The sequence below is a fragment of the Gracilinanus agilis genome, chromosome 1 (genome assembly GCF_016433145.1).
Source record: "Gracilinanus agilis isolate LMUSP501 chromosome 1, AgileGrace, whole genome shotgun sequence".
Classification (NCBI taxonomy): Eukaryota; Metazoa; Chordata; class Mammalia; order Didelphimorphia; family Didelphidae; genus Gracilinanus; species Gracilinanus agilis.
Genome location: NC_058130.1, coordinates 92,133,638 through 92,152,473, shown reverse-complemented (window position 1 = coordinate 92,152,473; position 18,836 = coordinate 92,133,638). Strand labels below are relative to the sequence as shown.

At 43.9% G+C, this 18,836-nt stretch overlaps 2 protein-coding genes across 2 annotated transcripts in view; both read right to left on the bottom strand.

Moving 5' to 3' along the window:
* QARS1 (glutaminyl-tRNA synthetase 1) overlaps positions 1 to 4,119 on the bottom strand; it is a 15,949-nt gene extending 11,830 nt beyond the window's left edge. Inside the window, exons 1-4 of the mRNA XM_044656963.1 lie at positions 3,834 to 4,119; positions 2,462 to 2,609; positions 1,050 to 1,159; positions 466 to 541 (exon numbers count right to left, since the gene is read on the bottom strand). Of these exons, the coding sequence (XP_044512898.1) occupies positions 466 to 541; positions 1,050 to 1,159; positions 2,462 to 2,609; positions 3,834 to 3,974 (475 nt within the window). The 5' untranslated portion in view covers positions 3,975 to 4,119. The remainder of the gene's footprint in view (positions 1 to 465; positions 542 to 1,049; positions 1,160 to 2,461; positions 2,610 to 3,833) is intronic.
* A 12,145-nt stretch (positions 4,120 to 16,264) lies between these two features.
* LOC123230791 (G-protein coupled receptor 22-like) lies at positions 16,265 to 17,733 on the bottom strand. Its single transcript, XM_044656962.1, has one exon. The coding sequence runs from the start codon at positions 17,630 to 17,632 to the stop codon at positions 16,265 to 16,267; it is 1,368 nt and encodes a 455-aa protein (XP_044512897.1). The 5' UTR covers positions 17,633 to 17,733.
* Positions 17,734 to 18,836: the final 1,103 nt, after the last annotated feature.

Genomic DNA, 18,836 nt, shown 5'->3' with positions numbered 1-18,836 from the left:
GAGAGAGAGAGAGAGAGAGAGAGAAAGAGAGAGAGAGAGAGAGAGAGAGAGAGAGAATATGCCATCTATAATTATGTGACTTGTACCTTACCCTGAACTTCCCCATAAATAAAACTAGGATAGCAATCATTGCCCTGCCTATCTTGAAGGAGTAAAATCAAAACTAATTAATGGGGGGCAGCTGGGTAGCTCAGTGGAGTGAGAGTCAGGCCTAGAGACAGGAGGTCCTAGGTTCAAACCTGGCCTCAGCCACTTCCCAGCTGTGTGATCCTGGGCAAGTCACTTGACCCCCATTGCCCACCCTTACCAATCTTCCATCTATAAGACAATACACCAAAGTACAAGGGTTTAAAAAAAAAACTAATTAATGGTTCTGAACACATGAAGAGTATCATTATCAGCCTCATTTTTCTTATTGATCAAGTATACCCTGACTTTATTAGGCCAGGAATATCCCACACTTACCCATTAGCACCCCCATGTTGAAATGATATCTTTCTCTCAGGAGCTGCTCACGGTGCTGACAAATCACAGCTTCAACCTGGAAGAAAACAAGACAACCTTGAGACTTATATTGGCCTCCCAAGTACAACTTCTCATGCAAGGTAGAAGGAGACCACAAAATAAGATCGCATAATTTTAAAGATGAAAAGAATCTTAAAGAGACCTATCTAATATTATATAGTTAGTGTGAGTTAAAGAAGTAGATTGAAGTGTCAAATTCACATATTCTGACCCCAAAATATTATACTCTGCTGCATTCTCAATCAGTGAAGGCAGAGCGGATAACAGATGCCCCAAGCTGGCTAATAATAATAATGATGATGATGATGATGATGATAATGATAATAACAATAGTGAAATGAACAACCAAAGTCAATTCTGAAATATCCATATCCCTTCTGACCCAGGGAATAAGAAGGTCTGGTGCACCTTTCTACCATACCATGCCCAAGTACAATTACTTCTCCCCAATCTCTGACCCCAACATGCATCCCAGGCTCCAAAGTGGGACTATTCCCAAAATTATCCCTTTCACTAGGACTCACTGCCTCTTCAATCTGCTCCGGGGTCACTGTGACACCCACACCACACTCCCGATCAAAGTCTACAGTGTCGATAGGGTCCAAGGGGTGGCTCCGAAGGTACTCCAGGGCAGCTGAGAAAAGAACCAACCAGAATACAATCAGCCTCATGTATTTAGGAGATTTGAGATAGTGTGGGCCATGCTAGTGAAAAGAGTAAAAGCAAATAAGGACACAGAGGCAATCTCAACTAGACTGATATTTAATCCAAACTAAAAGCCTGAGACACAAAGCAACACTAGTAAACACTAGGACAATTCCAAATATGAGCAAGACATCTTCAGCATTTGCTTAAAATGGAGATGCCAATGGTATTTCGATTGGCCAAGACTTTGGCTATAATAGGTTGGATTCTCCACCAGAATCCCTGGAGACAGACAATGCTGGTTTTGCTAGAACTATTCAATGGCAAAAACTGTTATGCTATGCCTAAGTGAATGAGTAACTAAAAGGAATGGAAGGGAAAGGCCTAGTCCTTAGCAATGAGCTATAAATTTCTGAGGTAAAGAGCAGGATAGTACATTTTAGAGTACTTCATAATATATCCTATATGAAAATCTCCCATTATCACCCAACATTTTTCAATCTCTGCACGTTCATAGAGACCATTGTCTCCTTGTATTTCACTTTGTTTTATACCTGTATGTCTATCTTATTCTCCCCATTAAAAAATACAATCCTTGAGAGCAGGAACTTTGGATTTTTCCATTCTTACCTACCCAGTGCCTTGCATATAGTAGGCACTGAATATTTCACTGAACTGGGAACTAGAGAGAAGAGCCCTCATAAATGTCACTGAGCCATAGAAGGTCCCTGAGCTAACAGGGATAGAATAGTCCCAAAGCTAACAGAGAATATAGGAAAAGTGGGGAGATAGAGATACAATAAGAATTAAGGGGACAGAAACTCTAGTACTCACCATTGAGCTACAAGATGGTTATGTCAAGAAACAAAGGCATCCTAGTATGCCCAAGGACTAATCGGATATGATGTCATTGATGATATCATAGACTTAGGGAAGTGAGGATGGAGGATGAGAAATTAAGGATGAACACTAAAAAAAGGGTATTAGGGAAGAAGTAGCTAAAGTACTATTAAGATTTAAGTAAGGTAAAAGGAATAGAAAGAATGAATGGCTGGGAGAAGAGGAGAAGAATGGGAGCTGCTATGGACTAAGGAAGTATGGGGAGAATTGAAGTGGTCCTAGGAAATCAAGGGAGAACAGTCACCAATGAATTTCAGGCATATGTAGCAAAATTGAAAGAACAGACTAAGTTTCAGGAATTAGGGGAAAACATCCAAACTCAATGCTGGACTTTAGGACTATGATAGGGACCAAGTATGTGGTATCATTACAGGAAAGAAACTATACCTACCACTGAGTTGCAAGTCTGTGAGGATCTTCTTGTTGGTGACATAACCCACCAGAAAGGACAGCCGCCTGGGATCCTTAAGCCGAGAAGCCACATTGTATAGGAGTGTACCTGTAGCCTTGTCAATGCTGGGACCCAAGACTTGCTGAGCCTATCAAAGGAAGTAGACAAAGGATGACAGAGTCTCAGACATAACTCAAGAACCCAATCACAAGATGAATGAAAGGAGGATGTTTATTACCCCAGAGGACATAACACTTAGGGCACATCATGAAAATGGTTTATCGGAAGAGATTAGAATTTTATAATTATGGCAAATTATTAGGCATAAGAAGTAGCATATCTCTAGAATATTTATATTTAGGGTAGCTTATCATCACCCTGAGGAACATTATAGGTGAGGGCAGGGGTATATTCTCAAGGCTTTAAAATAGGAGAAAACAGGTTACACTTAAGAGGGGGAGAAAAGCCACCTCTCCAAAAAAATGTCATTTCCTGGGGAGGCATCGGAGAGGAGCTAGGGACTAAGGAACATAATCCTGGGGACATCCCTGTTTACTTACAAGGTTAGGGACTGGAATTGGTGAGAAATTAGCCATTTTTTCAAGAGCTCAATATAGTTGGGAAGAGAAGGAGATAAGAAATGATTAAGGCAGTTATCTTAGCACAGGTCATAAGGAAAAATTGGGAGGAAAGTTTTATTCAGGCAAAAAAAAAATTTTCAACAAATACTTGTTAAACACCTGCTATGTGCTAAGCACTGGGGATACAAAAATTGGCAAAAGAAAACAATCCTTGCCTTCAAGGAGCTTACAACTTATTATTCCAGGGAGAGGGCATCTTATAGTGGGAAGAGCCCTGGATTTGGATCCAGGACCAGGGCTACAGCCCCCGCCTTCCATTTGAGACCTTAGCCAAGATACTTAAGGGCTCATGGCAGGATGCTGAAGAAGTTGGTCTAGGGTTACCTCCGAGGTCTTATCTCTCAACCTGTCAGCCAGGGTTCCGGCTAAAGGAAAGCTGGGAGTGGCAGCATGTCATGGGCGGAGCAAAGAAGGTGTCAATGGGAAGCAGAGAGGAGGTGGTTAGGGCGACTCCCGCTGGGTCAGTGAATGAGGAGAGGGAGCACATGTTACCGGCAGGACGATCCCACCACCACCACCACCACACCTCGGACACCACCAGTAGGGAGGGGGACGGAGGGTTCCTGCAGGGGAAGGGACGAAGACTAGCCCAGGATATTACACCTGAGAGCGGCTGCCCCCAGGCAAGGTGACCACGGGAGGTTGGAAGTGTGTGGGAAATAGGGATGGGGAGTGAGGTGGGAAATCCCTGGGGGATCCGGAGGCCCCGCGGGCTGGGCTCTGCTCACTACCTGTGCCGCCGCAGCCAAGAGCTGCGCGCTCAGCGCCTCGTTCTTCAAGGTCTCGCGCGCCTTATGTTCGCTGAGGCCGAGGCCGGTGAAGAGAGACAGAGAGTCAGCCGCCATCGTGGAGCCGCTCAGAACAGGAAGCATACCCGACCAATCGGCGCCGCCTCGCTCACTCACGCCTAACCAATAGGGAGACGCGCGTGTACGCGTCTACAAAGAAAGACCAATGGGATAGCTCTTGGAGGGCGGAGACTGAACAGCGCTTCAACACTATTAAAGATCTTCAGAGGGAAGAACCTACCCGAGGGCTTCCGCCACTTCCGGAGGTCGCCATGTTACTGTTGGTGTAACTGGGGGAAGTGATGGGGAAGGCGTGGCCTGAAAGCTTCCTGAGATTTTTCTGAAGAGAACACGTGGTTGTTTGGGGCGGGGGAAAGGAAGAGGGGCAATCTGGCCTGCGTGATTCGCTACTTGCTCAGTACCTCTGGGAAACTATTTGCCAAGTAAAATGAAAAAAACCATTCCAGATGTGTAGTTGGCAATGCGTGAGTCGCTCCCGTGGTGAATCCATTTCTTAGATTGGTAAAAATGTGCAATCAGTGTTCCCGGTTATGGAAGATCTTTAGGTCAGAATAATTGCATAAATAACTAGCACAACTGCAGAATAACTGGCACAAATCTTGGCCATTGACTCGTCTACCCATAAGTCTTTTTTGTGAGGACAGAAATAGTGAGATTATTGAGTTTGTGCCCAACTTCCTGAAATAGAGTGAGTTAGACTACAGTTGGGTGACAGCTATATGGTACAGGGGAGGCAGCACTGCTTCTGGAGTCAGGAAGATCTGAGTTCAAATATGGCCTCGGACACTATCTGTGTTTTGGTGAATAACAACCCCTATTTGCCTCTATTCTTCATCTATAAAGTCAGGGTACCCTGGAGAAGGAACTAGCAAACCACTACCTTATCTTTGCCAAGTCACTAGCTCAGGTAGAGTTGAAAGAAACAATAATTAAACAGCAGTGAATTAGTTACAGAACCTCAGAATTCTCAAAGGACCCCACCCCACACACATATATACATTTTACATTTAAGTATACATATATAGTCACATAAATACTTTTTTTTTTAAGGAACTCCACAAGTTTCAGATGCTGAAGACTTGGCTGCCCAGCATTTAAGCTTAGGAAAAGGAAAAAAAAAAATCTTGGGGTTTTAAATCACTGAAAGCTCAATATGAGTCAACAGTATAATCCTATCAGCCAAAAAAGTCAATGTGCCCTTAGGCTGCTAGAAAAAAGTCAATATCCAGATGTCAAAGAGGATAGCTGTCTACTGCCCTAGTTAAACCACATCTGGAGTATCCTGTTTTTTTAAAGAGGATGTTAGTGTGTTGAAGAAGGTGCAGAAAAAGGCAACTAGTATAATGAAAGGTCTTGAGTTATTTTCATTTGAAGATCCACTAAAGTCATAGTGTTGTGGGATACAGAGGTGAACCTCCTGGGTTTGGAAAGGATGCCTTTTGCAAGAATGCAAGACTCCAGGGGCAGCTGGGTAGCTCAGTGGATTGAGAGCCAGGCCTAGAGACGGGAGGTCCTAGGTTCAAATCCGGCCTCAGACACTTCCCAGTTGTGTGACCTTGGGCAAGTCACTTGACCCCCATTGCCTACCCTTACCACTCTTCCACCTATAAGTCAATACACAGAAGTTAAGGGTTTAAAATAAAAAAAAAAAAATTTAAAAAAAAAAAAAAAAAAAAGAATGCAAGACTCCAAAAACTTAAAAAGAGAAATTTATTAATTTGAAAAGTAATGTTGAGAATGGCCAGGAGGATAGCAAGATGGGAAGCTGTTCCTTGGGATGACAGCATGGAAAAAGCTGTCCCCCAGAGGACATCCATTCTAGGGTTTTTATACTCTTTACAACAGTGAGGATGTGGCTCTAGAGTGGTAAGCACTGAAGCCAGGAGTGGGGGAGATTTGCCCAAAGACATAGGGGCGGTTCTTGTGATTTGGAAGACAGATGAATAAGGTGTGTCTCTGTCCATCTACCCCTCCTCAAATATCTAAGGGGAAAAGGGTTATGGTCTCACTCTGCTGTAGCTTCTTCAGAGCTGAGAATGGTTGTAGAGCTGTCTCTGCCTATTGTCAGGAGAGAAAGGTATTGGCTGTAGGCAATGTCCAGGGGTTTAGGCTAGAATGGTTGCAAGGGTTGTAATGGCATCTCCATGACACCAATGAGAGTTTTCACCCTAGAAGCAACTAGAGAAGTGATAAGGTTAAAAATGCAAGATCCACATATCCCAAAGGGGAATAGACAAAACTGGGGAGAATGTGAATATCCTTGAAGCCTCAGGTTTTGGGTAAGCCTCAGAGGCACTAAGACCATGGGCTAGAAGCTTGGGATTCTCTCCACTTTGGGGGTGTTTCATACTGTAAGAGGGGAAAAGGGTTGTTTTTTTTTATATTAATATTTAAAGGTGTGGTTGCCAAGGAACTGAATAAATACCAATTCCTAAGATGATTTTAGTAATTTATTTACAAAATATAGGAGAGTGGAAATAGAGAGATGAGAAGAGGGTAGAGTAAGAGATCTAACTTAACTAACTAGATTCGTATTCAAGTCTGGGCTTTACTCCGGCAGGGCTCCAGAGGCCCAGCCAGAGAGCCTAAAAGTCAATTAACAAGGGGTTTAGTCACAAGGACTTCTCCCAATCAAGGGCCCCTCCAGAGGCTAAGGTAGTCAGCCTTCTCCACTCACCACGAGTAATTCTAAGGGAAAGATTTAAGAATAGTCTCACCAAGGTCTCAGGGTTCCAGGTCCAGCACTCCTCCAGGTCCAAGACACCAACAAGAAGAGCTCCTTCAGATACAAGACAGGAAGCAGAAGAGACAAGCTGAACTCATTGAACTCTCTTTTAAAGGGACTTCTTATGCATCACTTCCTATGCCTTCCTCCTAGTTTACATGTCCAATCACAACAGGTACTTTTCTTAGGATTGCCCAGGAAGCAGTCAGTAAATTTTGATTTGTCACTCATTCTAGCACATGGGTCACAGACCTCCCAACTTGTGAGTTAAGTGGAGATGTTTTCACCTTTGGTGATTAAATCTAAATATGGGGAGGGTAGATTTAATCTAATTATCACAATACACAATTGGGGGAGGCAGGTCTTCCCCAAGTTGAATCAGAGTATTCTGTCCAGCTGGTGGGGCATGCATGATTTAAAACATAGAAGACCCAGAATGTAAGGAAAGGAATAGTTATGGGTCAGGCTAAAGCAAGGGCGGGTAAGATAACAGGGAGGGAGGGGCTGTGGGCACAGGGTCTTTAGGGGCATGTCCTCAGTCAATGCCTGGGTCCTAGTAGCTGGGGACCTGAAGGCTTGGAGGTGTCCAGTGACTGCTTCCTCTAATTAGCAGACAGGTCACAAGGGGGAAGAGTCAGTCCCTGAGGCAGAAGTATAGAACCCAGGACTGGGGCAAACACTAGAGGGACAGATATAAACAGAGAAAATTAATACAATAGAACTTGATATTAAACATGAGCATTTGGGTATCTTAGCCAACAAACTCCATCTTCAGAAATCATCTTCTGACAGGAATGGATCCCTTTATGAAATTTGATTCCTAAGTTGTTTGCAGAGATGGTATGTGATGTTTCTGCTTAAGAATATCCTTTTGTAAAGTCCACATTAATATGGCATCTATAAACACTTGATTAACAATATTTTACAGATGAATTTCTTTATCTCAGATTCTGGAGGAAATCCAGAAAGCTTTGGGTTATATTTCCAAGCTCAAGATCCAAATTTCAATTGTGGTAAATTAAGGCTGCAGTTACAAATCATTTATTAATAAACTTCACCTACTTCTAAAAGTATGTTCCCTAACAATTTGATAATTTTCAATTATTAACCGAATAGGTTGTTTGGGGAAATGGAAACTTTAATTTTACAATTTGCATTATGTGCTGATTATGGGAATTTGTCACAAAGGAAAAGGCAGACAGGGAAAAATGTTTCCTCACATCCCAAAGGACACAGTGAGTGGCTTCATGTACAAGGCAAGGCTGTCACTGGCTTGTGACACGTATCACTCAAGAATCAGCAGCCTAGATGGTCAAAAAAGGTCCAGTCCAAGTTGAGCCCTGAATTGCCCTTCTTAACCATCCTAGGACTTTCTCTCTCCTTAGAGTACTTCATCACCATTGGATCCCAGAAACCTTTTTGCTTTAAAAGACAAGACTTACCCATTTCAGCTGAGAGAAATTCTGCTTATCAGCAGATAAAAAAAATTTCCATATACCTCAAACTAGCTTTTCTGATCACTTGACCACTCTAAGGATTCCTTAAAGCAAATCAGAGCTAGATCATATCCTGGCCCTAAGCCTTCTGAAGGAACTAAGACCCTGATGGCAAACCTATAACATGCCTGTCAACACTGACATGCATAGCCATTTTCGATGACATGTGGCTGCAGGCCACATGCCGACATTCTGTGCCAGAGGTTTTGTAGGCCAAAACAACTGTCACTAAGCAGGTAAGTTAAATAATTAGTTTTTTGGTTTATGAAACACAGTTATATATTACAATTATACTTTCTTTTAATTTAAACTATAAATATCACAAAATTTTTTTTTTCTCGAAGTGACATAACACCTGAGTTATGCTTGGTTTTTGGCGAATTTTGACACGCCAAGCTCAAAAGCCTATCACTGAACTAAGACAAGATCAGTCAGGAATCTCTCAGAATTTCCAGAGAAATTCCAGAATCATTTGTTATTTTCCAAAACCACATACATCAATTCTAGAAATTATCCCTCAGTTAAAGATTCAATTATGTTTTCTTTCACCTTCTCTCTCTCTCTTTTCCTTCAAAACCCTCTTCTTAAAAGCAGAATACAACTTCCATTCTCCCTTCACAGATCTGTATACTCAAGCTTTATTCAAACTCAACATACCTCTTCACCTCCTCTGACTTGCTTTTACTATCATAAGTCAAATAAACATTCTATATCACTTCAATTGCTAATCAGTAACCCAAAAGAATCCTGATTTAAAGGATTACATCTTTGAAACATTGTATTTTTAGCATAGTACTAATCAGTTATAAATTTCAGTTCATAGTACAAATTGGTAAACTGAGGTAATCACTTAGAACAGAACAAAAAAGTTATGATACAGTCAGGTTTACAATGAGCTTTCGCTTACATTTACACAATACTTAATACACATGTTTTAGCAGCAATTCACATAACATATTTAGAAATTTAAAACATTTTAAGTGCTGAAAACCTTAAAGCAAGCCTTTTGACAAGCAGGCTGGTTATCTATTCTCAAGATCAGGAAGTTAAATGTAATAATAAAGTTAGTCAACTTTAATACTGAGATGAAAACCATTTGTGATAATTTTAAATAAAAAACATTTTTGATAAGTTTAAACACTTAAACCCATTTTTTATAAACCTTTTATGATGGAAAGATAGATAAGGATAGAAAGCAGTCTTCTTGAGACTATACTGCTAAAAACTCTGTTTTACAAAACTGATCCATGGCTTTTCTATACAGACTGACATTTCACTGTCCAACAAACATAATTAGAATTAGGATGTTATTTTCTAAACCCACATATATACATGATCACAATTTTGAATTAAAATACCAATAAAGAACTCTAATAAGAGAGATTTAAGCATTACTTCCAGATTTAACAGGACTTCTTATCTATCTCTGTTTACCCAAAAATAGAGGATAATTGTTGTTCCACAAGTTAAAAAAAAAAACTTAGTTTAAAAGCATGACATTTAAGAATCCCAAAAGTAGGGGTGATTCACCAATTCTAATTGTCTTTCTGTTCAAAATCAACTCACTTCCTCCCTGCTGCAGAAGAGGAAGGCAGATCTGGACAGTGAACCTATAGCTGCCTGGTTTCCTCCTTTATCTTAGCCTGAATTTCTGGGTGGGCCCTTGCCTTAAAATCCAAGTAAAGAGTAGAGTTTGGAGAACTGGGAGCCTAATGAGGGGATAAAGCTAAAAGGCTTCTGACCATATGCCTTCTTTCCTGCAAAATATGTCCAATTGCCACCTGGTGTTAGAATTTAGGGTACCAAAAAACCAATGTCCTCATTTTTCCATGATGTTGCTCAGCTATGCAGCATGAGAAAAAACAAAACAAAAACAAACAAAAAACCCAACAGAAGAAGCCTGTGAGGATGCTTTTCCCTTTGTCTTAATTGGGTTGGCAAGTCCCTATCTGGCTCCCGCCTCAGGCTTGGTAGCCACTCCGACCCTGAGGTTTCCTAGACTGAAAAGGGAGAAAGTCCAGCGCAGTCACTACCCAAGGGAGGATACGAGCTGTCTAGGCCTGACTTAAATTTTAAAAAATTTGTTCAATTTGTAAATAGAAGACAGTATTACAGTTTAGGGTGCCATGGATAGGCCATGCCTCTTGCTTATTTATCAAAGGTATAATGTAGTCATTCAACATTACAAAAAGAAATTAGTTTCTTTTTTCTCAAGGTGTCTAGAGCCAATTTTTCCAATTTTAAGTTTATACCCCAAAGGGGAATCTCGGGGTACGCTCTGTCTCTGTCCCATTTGATGCGGAATGGCTAAACCCACACCAGAGGGTCAACAACTGTGTGTCCACAAAGGTCACCCTACCTAGATCACTTAGTGTAACACTGAGGCGAGAGACTCCCCTACATCAGAATGTCTTCTAGTATCAAAAGGGGAGATGATAGACCCCAAAACCAGTGGCCATGCTAGACTAACTTCTGGGGCTGGTAGAAGAGAGTGCGGAAGAAGACTCACAAAGATATCACCCAAAAGATGGGGGTTTGTAAGGGGGAAAAGGGGGCTTTGGGGTAAATATATTTAAGATTGGTCACCAGAGGATGGAACAATTATCAATCCTCAATTAAGAATAATCTCAAATCAAAATTGACTTTTATGGAAGTTTATTTACAATTGAGAAGAGAGAGAGGAAATAAGGAAATAAGAATCTAACATAGTAGGTAAATTACTATGAACCTCTAATTAATCTAGGTAGATCTAATTAACCCTCAGCCAAGAGTGAGAGGGCCAGAGGCTATTAAAGGGAAGTTCCTTAAGAGAAGTTCAGGAAGATTCAGTCTTTAAATTCACCATGTGGACTTCTAAAGAAGATATTGAAGGTAGTCTCACCAAAGTCTCAGCATTCCAGCTAACACTCCTCTACGAACCAGGAAAACTAGAAGACCTCCTTCACCATTAGCCCTCTTCAACAGAAGTCCTCTCATTCAGTCAACTCCCTCGTTTTAAAGGGGTCACTTATGCATCACTTCCTGTGCCTTCCCCTAGTTTGTGTGTCCAATCACAATAGATGCTTCTCATAGGATTGCCTAGGGGGCAGTCAGTTGATTCTGATTCATCACTCACTCTAGCACACGTGGGTTAAGGACCTCCCAGAATTTGGAGGTGCTCTCACCTTTGGTGATTAGATCTAAAGATGGGCAGTATAGACTTAATCCAGTTATCACGTAGGCCACCTTCCTTCCTGTTTTTTTTTTTTCATTATTTCCCTTGATATTCTTGATCTTTTGTTCTTCCAAATGAACTTTGTTATAGTTTTTTCTAATTCAGTAAAAAAGTATTTTGGTAGTTTGATAGGTATGGCACTAAATAAGTAAATTAATTTGGGTAGAATGGTCATTTTTATTATGTTAGCTTGTTCTAACCATGAGCAATCAATGCTTTTCCAGTTGTTTAGATCTAGTTGTTTTTTTTTTAAACCCTTAACTTCTGTGTATTGGCTCCTAGGTGGAAGAGTGGTAAGGGTGGGCAATGGGGGTCCAGTGACTTGCCCAGGGTCACACAGCTGGGAAGTGTCTGAGGCCAGGTTTGAACGTAGGACCTCCCATCTCTAGGCCTGGCTCTTGATCCACTAAGCTACCCAGCTGCCCTGTTTAGATCTAGTTTTAATTGTTTGGAAAGTGTTTTATAGTTGTATTTGTATAATTCCTGTGTTTGTTTTGGTAGATAGATTCCTAAGTATTTTATATTGTCTAGGGTGATTTTTAATGGGGTTTCTCTTTCTAATTCTTGCTGCTGTGATGTGTTGGAAATATATAGAAATGCTGATGATTTATGTGCATTTATTTTTGTGGTAGCAAAAAATTGGAAAATGAGGGTATGTCCTTCAGTTGGGGAATGGCTGAACAAATTGTGGTATCTGTTGGTGATGGAATACTACTGTGCTCAAAGGAATAATAAACTGGAGGAATTCCATATGAACTGGAAAGACCTCCAGGAATTGATGCAGAGTGAAAGGAGCAGAGCCAGAAGAACATTGTACACAGAGACTGATACGCTGTGGTAAAATCAAATGTAATGGACTTCTGTACTAGCAGCAATGCAATGACCCAGGACAATTCTGAGGGATTTATGGAAGAACTACAGGAGTGGAAACACAGAAGAAAAACAACTGCTTGAACACATGGGTTGATGCAGACATGATTGGGGATATAGACTTGAAACGACCACACCAATGCACCTATCAATAATATGGAAATAGGTCTTGATTGATGACACATGTTAAAACCAGTGGAAATGCATGTCAGCTATGGGGAAGGGGGTGAAGGGGAAAGTAAGGACATGAATCATGTAACCATGGAAAATTTTTCTAAAAAATAAAAAAATAATTAAAAAACCAAAAACAAACAAACAAACAAACAAACAAACAAACAAACAAACAAATAAATAAATGTTGTGTGTTTTGACTGCTCCAAAGACTGGCCATGCCTCATCTCTCTCCCTCTCCTCAGGTTTCCCTATTCCGTAAGACACAACAAATTTGAAATTAGGCCAATAAATAACTTTACAATAATCTCTGTGTTCAAGTGAAGGGAAGAGTCAATTGCCTGGAAAACTCCATTGTTCTCTTATTGCCATAGTTATCCCAAGCTTCAGCAACCACCTAATCACTATCCTAATCAACCTAGTCACTATCCTAATCAACAATGAGGCAAGACCCTTCATTAGCAAAAAGATTATGACTCACTGTAGGCTCAGATGATTTTTAGCATTTTTTAGCAATCAAAGTATTTTTAAGATATGTACACTGTTATCTTAGACATACTATTGTCTGTTTAATAAACTACAGTATACTGTAAATGGTCCAGTATATGTACTGGGAAGCCAAAAAATTCTTGTGATTTGATTTATTGATGTATTCATTTTATTTGTGGTAGTCTGGAACCTAACCTGAAAAATCTCCAAGGTATATATACCTGTACTGGTTTTGCCAGAATCCATTATCTTGGTGCAGTCGAACAAACAATAAAAGCAAGAGAAGATTCTCAAAAGTATACTTTGTTGCTTTAAAAAAACAATATAACAAAAAGTCTATCCTTTTTATTGTTCTTATTGTTCTTTGCTTGTTCCAATTTATATCACTTCTGATATTGCAGTGCTTGTTGCTTATCTTCCATTATCTTCCCTTGCTTCTCTTTTATGTCCTTGTCTTTTATAGGTCATTGAATTCCCTGTGTATCTGCATTCATTTCTTTAGATCAGTGATGGGCAGGGGGTGGCAGGAGGGGAGGGAAAGAACATGAATCTTGTAACCATGGAAAAATATCCTAAATTAATTAATGAATTAAATAAAAATTTCAAGGATATAAAAAAACAAAATAAAATACTTGGTCATGTGCCCTCAAGACATAGTACCTATTATCAGGATGTCTATAAAGTGTTTCCTTGAGCCCTGGGGGGTGATGGGAAGCCTTCTAGCCCCAGCTATTTCCCATATCTAATTTCCCCAATATTGCCCCTCTATAATTGGGTGGGGCCTTGAGGCCAGCAAATTTTTAGCAGGCTTCAGGCAAGATTTAGCTTCCTAAGAACAGAGGGATCTAGCAGGTTGAGGTTCTCAGTGATTCCCCCTTCTGCAGAAATCCATCAGCCCGAAAGCAATTCCTGATGAAGCCACAAGGGTGCACCTATGTGACATCTTGTGTCGCCTACTAGAGTCTGAGATGGAAGGGGTCTTAAAGATCAGACTCCAACCTCCCCACCGGTCCAGGAATCCCATCTAAAGTACCCTGACAGGGGATCCTGTATCCTCTGCTTAAATACCTGCAGGATAAGGTACTATCTTCTGAGCCAGCCTTTTCCTTGTTGTACAGCTGTTGGGAAATTGTTCCTGATGTTGAAGTGAAATGATTCTGAACAGATTTCTTCCCTCCTTTCCTCTCTCTTTCCAACCTTTTCAGTCCTCTCCTTTCTTTTTCCTCTTTCATTCCCTCCTTTATTTTCCTCCACCCTACCTCTAGGTATGGTGATACTACCCACCTCTTCTAGAGATGAACAAAGGAAGAGACACTAAAGCTGATGGGATTCAAGATTCATTCTTATGAACTAAATTATACCATGGGATAATTTTGTTGGGCAGGGGCAACTTCTCTTTTCAATCCCAAATTCCCTTCTTTCCCTCCTTCACTAGGTCTTCCTGGAGTATTTTAGCTATCTTTTGTCCTCCTCTTCTACTTCTCTCCCGAAGTGATCTGAGTCTTTTTAACTCAGCAGCATGGTATACTGGGTTCAACTCAGTTCTGCTACTTAGGCCCCTGTGACCTTGGACATGTCATATTTCAGGGGTCCCAGGTTCTTCATCTAACCGAGGAGCTGAGATAGATGGTCCATAAGAACCTTTCTAGCTATCAATCTTTATCTCTTATACTCTATTTGGATAAAAAATCTGCTTTCTTCCATTCTAACAGAAAGCTGATCTAGGAGACAAGGTAGGGTACAGTTTCAGGACCTACAAATGGCTGTCTAGCTTATGCTTTCTCTGCTTCTGGGATGCCTCCCTAATTAACTAAACCTGCTTTATTCCCTAGATCTACTTCTGCCAACCCATCCAGGTCCCTCTTCCGAACAACCTGCTGTCCAGACTCTCTCCTGGAACAGTTTGAGATCTAGTGGCAAGAAGGGTCCAGAACCCAAAAATTCAGTCCTGACCAGGAAGTCCTTGAGAACAGTTTGGTCAGGGAGGGAATTGAGACAAGAGCAGCATTGACTGAGAGTGAAGGAAACTGTTGGGAGGAAGGATGCTTAGGTTTCTGTTGACATATGCAAATCATTTTCAAAACTAGTCAGCTTCTCAGACAGTATGATGAGTGAGTCCTTGTTTTTTTTTCCCCACAAGTAAAAGGAACTGGTTGTCTCTATATCTTCCAACCCCTATGCAGGGACCCAGAGAGAGGCCAGAACTTTTGAGGGCAGAATGGCAAACAAGTTTATTTAGCTAAAAGGGAGGGAGCAGATCCTTTGCAAATAGTCTGCACAAAGACCTGGGATCACCTCAAACTAGAGGGGAACAGAATGCTACCAGAAAAGTCACACCAGACTGGACAGTATTAAAAGTAAATACTACATGTAGGGGTAGGGCTTCCCCTAGGGCAGTTCCTTTTTTTGCCCAAGTTTGGAAAACAGCTGCCAAAGGCTCTGGGGCAACTCTAGTAACATCACATCCTACATGATTTGCACTGAGAGCCAGTCCTTAATCCTGGCAGTTTGGCCAAAGTTTGAAGAAACTCTGGTCTGCTCCCCACTCCTATTTCAAACCCCCCCCCTTCCCTACAAGGAACAATTACTATGAGCTTTTCCATCCTCGGAGGGTGCTGGTAGAGAGAAGACAGATACCTGCTTAGCCCCCTCTAGCAAGCCACAGACTAACAGGAAGACCAAACAGAATCCCACCCCCTTGCTAAATCTGGTATTGCACAGGGAGGTGGAGATTCTTGGGCTGGTGAATCTTTGGGGGCAAGAATGGGGTAACTGAGGACCTCCATCTGGAGTTATTGCTGTAATGAGCCTTGTCAGGGCAGTGGGTCTCCTGTGGGGTTTTCTTCTCCCTAGCCCCATTATTGCCTTAATGGTACAACAGGGGCACCCCATCATCCCCAGGAGCAGAGCACTCTGTGGTGGCTAGGGACTTTGTGAAACAATGGAGAAGACTGTGCTTTCTTTGGTGATGGGTAGTGGGATTGTGCCAGCAGGAATTTGAACTTAGAGGGAGGCTCTCCTCCAATCCCCCTGCAGGCTCCAGGGGCCCAGGGGTGGTAGGTGCTGGTGACAAGTCCTGGACCTCTAGGCCACACAGGACAGGAGAGCAAAGAAAGTCTCCAGTGTATGGTCATCTGCAGGATATGGTGGATGAATGAGAGCTTCAGCTGGTGCACATCCACCTCCCGGGCAGAGACTTCAAGCTGAGGCCCTCAGTCTATGGATACCTTCCGGTCAGGGAAGGCAGATGATTCCTGGGCACTCGCAGGGAAGATGCACCTGGATGAGGCTGTCAGTTCATGGGCCCCCATGAACCACGGATACCGAGGAAATCAAGGTTATCCTCATTTCTTGGGTGCGGGCAAAGCAGGGGCAACAGCTTAAGTCCTCAGTCGGGCGGTTGCTCTCCCAAGCCCAAACCACGGTCCCCGGCTTCCTCCGCCTCCCCGGAGCCCTTGCGCATTCCTAGCCAGGAATTCCGCACAATAGCAGCAGCTGGGGCAGGTGGTTCGGGTCGCAAGGCGCACACGGTGTGCCTCCGGGCTTGGTTTCGGAGTGCCCGACTCAGCGTGCGGCGAGGGAAGGCGTAGAGGAGCGGGTGCAGCACCGTGGTACCGTAGGCAGCCGCCAGGCAGCAGAGTCGCAGGCGGGCCAGCCGCTCGCTGGGGCCCATGCACAAAAGAAGCAGATTGCCCACAGACAGCGGAGCCCAGCATCCCACAAAAGAACTGACGATGAGCAGCGACCGGCGCAAAACCCGACGCCTCCGAGCCCGCCGGTCGCGGTGCCTGCGCACCGCTCTGCGCAGCGCGAGAATTACAGACACTGAAGTTTGCAGGGCTGGCGGTGGGGGCGCGGGACCCGGGGCAGGCGCGGCCCGCGGCGGCATCGGACTCAGTCCCCGGGCCTCTCCAGCCCCGGCCCCAGAGCCACAGCTGTGCCCTCGCCGCTTCCCCCTTCTCCGCCGCCGACTAGCTCTTGCACCGAGGCCCGCGCTCAGTGCATGGAGGACACGCGCGTAGGTCACCAGCAGCCCCACGAGAGCAGCCACGAAGGCAGGGATCTGCACCAACAGGTGGCCCCTGCCAGCAGGCGCCCCTCGGCCCGCCACGCCCCAACCTCCTCCTGTACCTACACAGGACACGCCTGTACGGTTGTCAGCACCCGAGGCCTCATCCCACGCCCCCGGGGCGAACCCGGCCTCCACAAAGGGCAAGAAAAAGGCTGCCAGGGAGAGGAGCCAAGCGACGGCCAGGAGCAACAGCGCGCGCGCTGGTGTGAGACGGCGGCGCGCGGGCCGCGCAGACATGTCATAGCGGTCCAGACTCACAGCGAGGACGCCAGCGGCTGTGGCCACTCCGCTGAAGGTGACTCCGGCCTCATGGAACCGGCAGAGCAGATTTGCGGGGCGCGCCGAGGCCGGAACGCGAGGCGCCGTCGTGGGCAGCAGGAGTACGGCTACACTGAGCGGGACACAAAGCGCGCAGATGAGCGTGTCCAGCACGTGAAGGCTGAGGGTGAGGCGAGCGCTGGCGGAGGCCCGGGGGCCGGCTCGGGCCCGGTGCAGTAGCAGGGCAGCAGCGTTGCAGCCCAGACCCAGTGCCAGCTCCAGAAGCAGCACGCCCGCCAGGGAAGCCCGGAAGCCCCCAGGGAACGGTCCCCCAGCCCAGCCAGCATCCTCAGGGCTGCCCACTGTAGCCCCTGCCCCTGGTCCATCATGTGTCTCCAGCACCGGAAGGTCCACGTGGGTCTCCATGGGCGGGGCTCAGCATAATCCCAGAGCCACCTGGAAGGGAGGGAGGGAGGAGGGCAAGAGAGAGAAGGCGGTGAATTTCTCCGGCTCCCCATCCTCCTAACCCTGGCACTAAGAGACAAGCTCTATAATCAATAAACATTTAAACCTCTACTACGTGCCAGGCATTGTGCTAAGCTACTCTGGGCAAGTCAAATACCCTTGTTGAATGAACCTCATGAGGTTTTATGTGTTGCAAGGCTATGGTAAAGAAAGTAAGTGCTTGTAAATCTCAAAGTACAATTTAGATGGGAGTTATGTATTGCAAAGGCAGGAGCATTTGGAATTGGCAACTAGTATTCAGTGCTTGGCTCTTCGATCCATTATCTTTATGACTCTAGCACAGTGCCCTGGGCAAAGAAGCAAAGGTGCTTAATAAATGAGCTGGACTAGATTGTTTTTAGAACATCTCCCCTCCCTCCAATTTCCTCCAGGAAGTCTGAGATGAATTTCTATTCCCCTCATCCAGCCTTCTTTCATCTGATTCTATGAGTCGGAACTTTTAGTAGGGAAGCAGCAGCACAGGGAGTGAGAGTCAGGAGCCCCAGGTCAAATCACAGTCTCTGAGCATATCTGTAAAATGGAGATGACAATATTTTCATCACCTCACAAAGGTGTCGGGAGGAAAGTGCAGTGTAAACATTAAGGCTCTGTAGAAATGGGAATTATTACCACTGTCTTCTGCCCTCCCTCAAAATGGAAGCTCTCCAAAAGAGAAACAAAGTCTCCACAACCTAGTCTCTATCCTTCCTGAAATAGCCTGCCTCCTGCTCTGGAATAAGTGTCTGACTTCCTTGCCTTTGGCTCCAGACCCTGAGTAACACCTAGCTTTAAGTGTCCCCTGCCCCCTTCTCCCACAGACCCAGATGCATCTGAAGCCCACTTTTGCTCTAGGGAGAAAGGGATGGGTTATAGGACAGTGTGCTGTTTTGGAATCTTGGAATTGGTTGGCCTAAGAACAGCTAAATTTGAATCCCAGCTTTGTCATTAACTACTTGTTTGAACCTGAATTATTTAACTTCCCTGGGTCTCAGTCTCCCCATCTGTAAAAGGGGTGGAATAGATGATCTTAAAAAGGCTTTCCTAGCTCTTTCATCCTATGTTCTAAGGTCCCTTCCAGCTTTAGTATATGATGATTCCAGTGAAGGAACCAAGCATCAGAATTGGG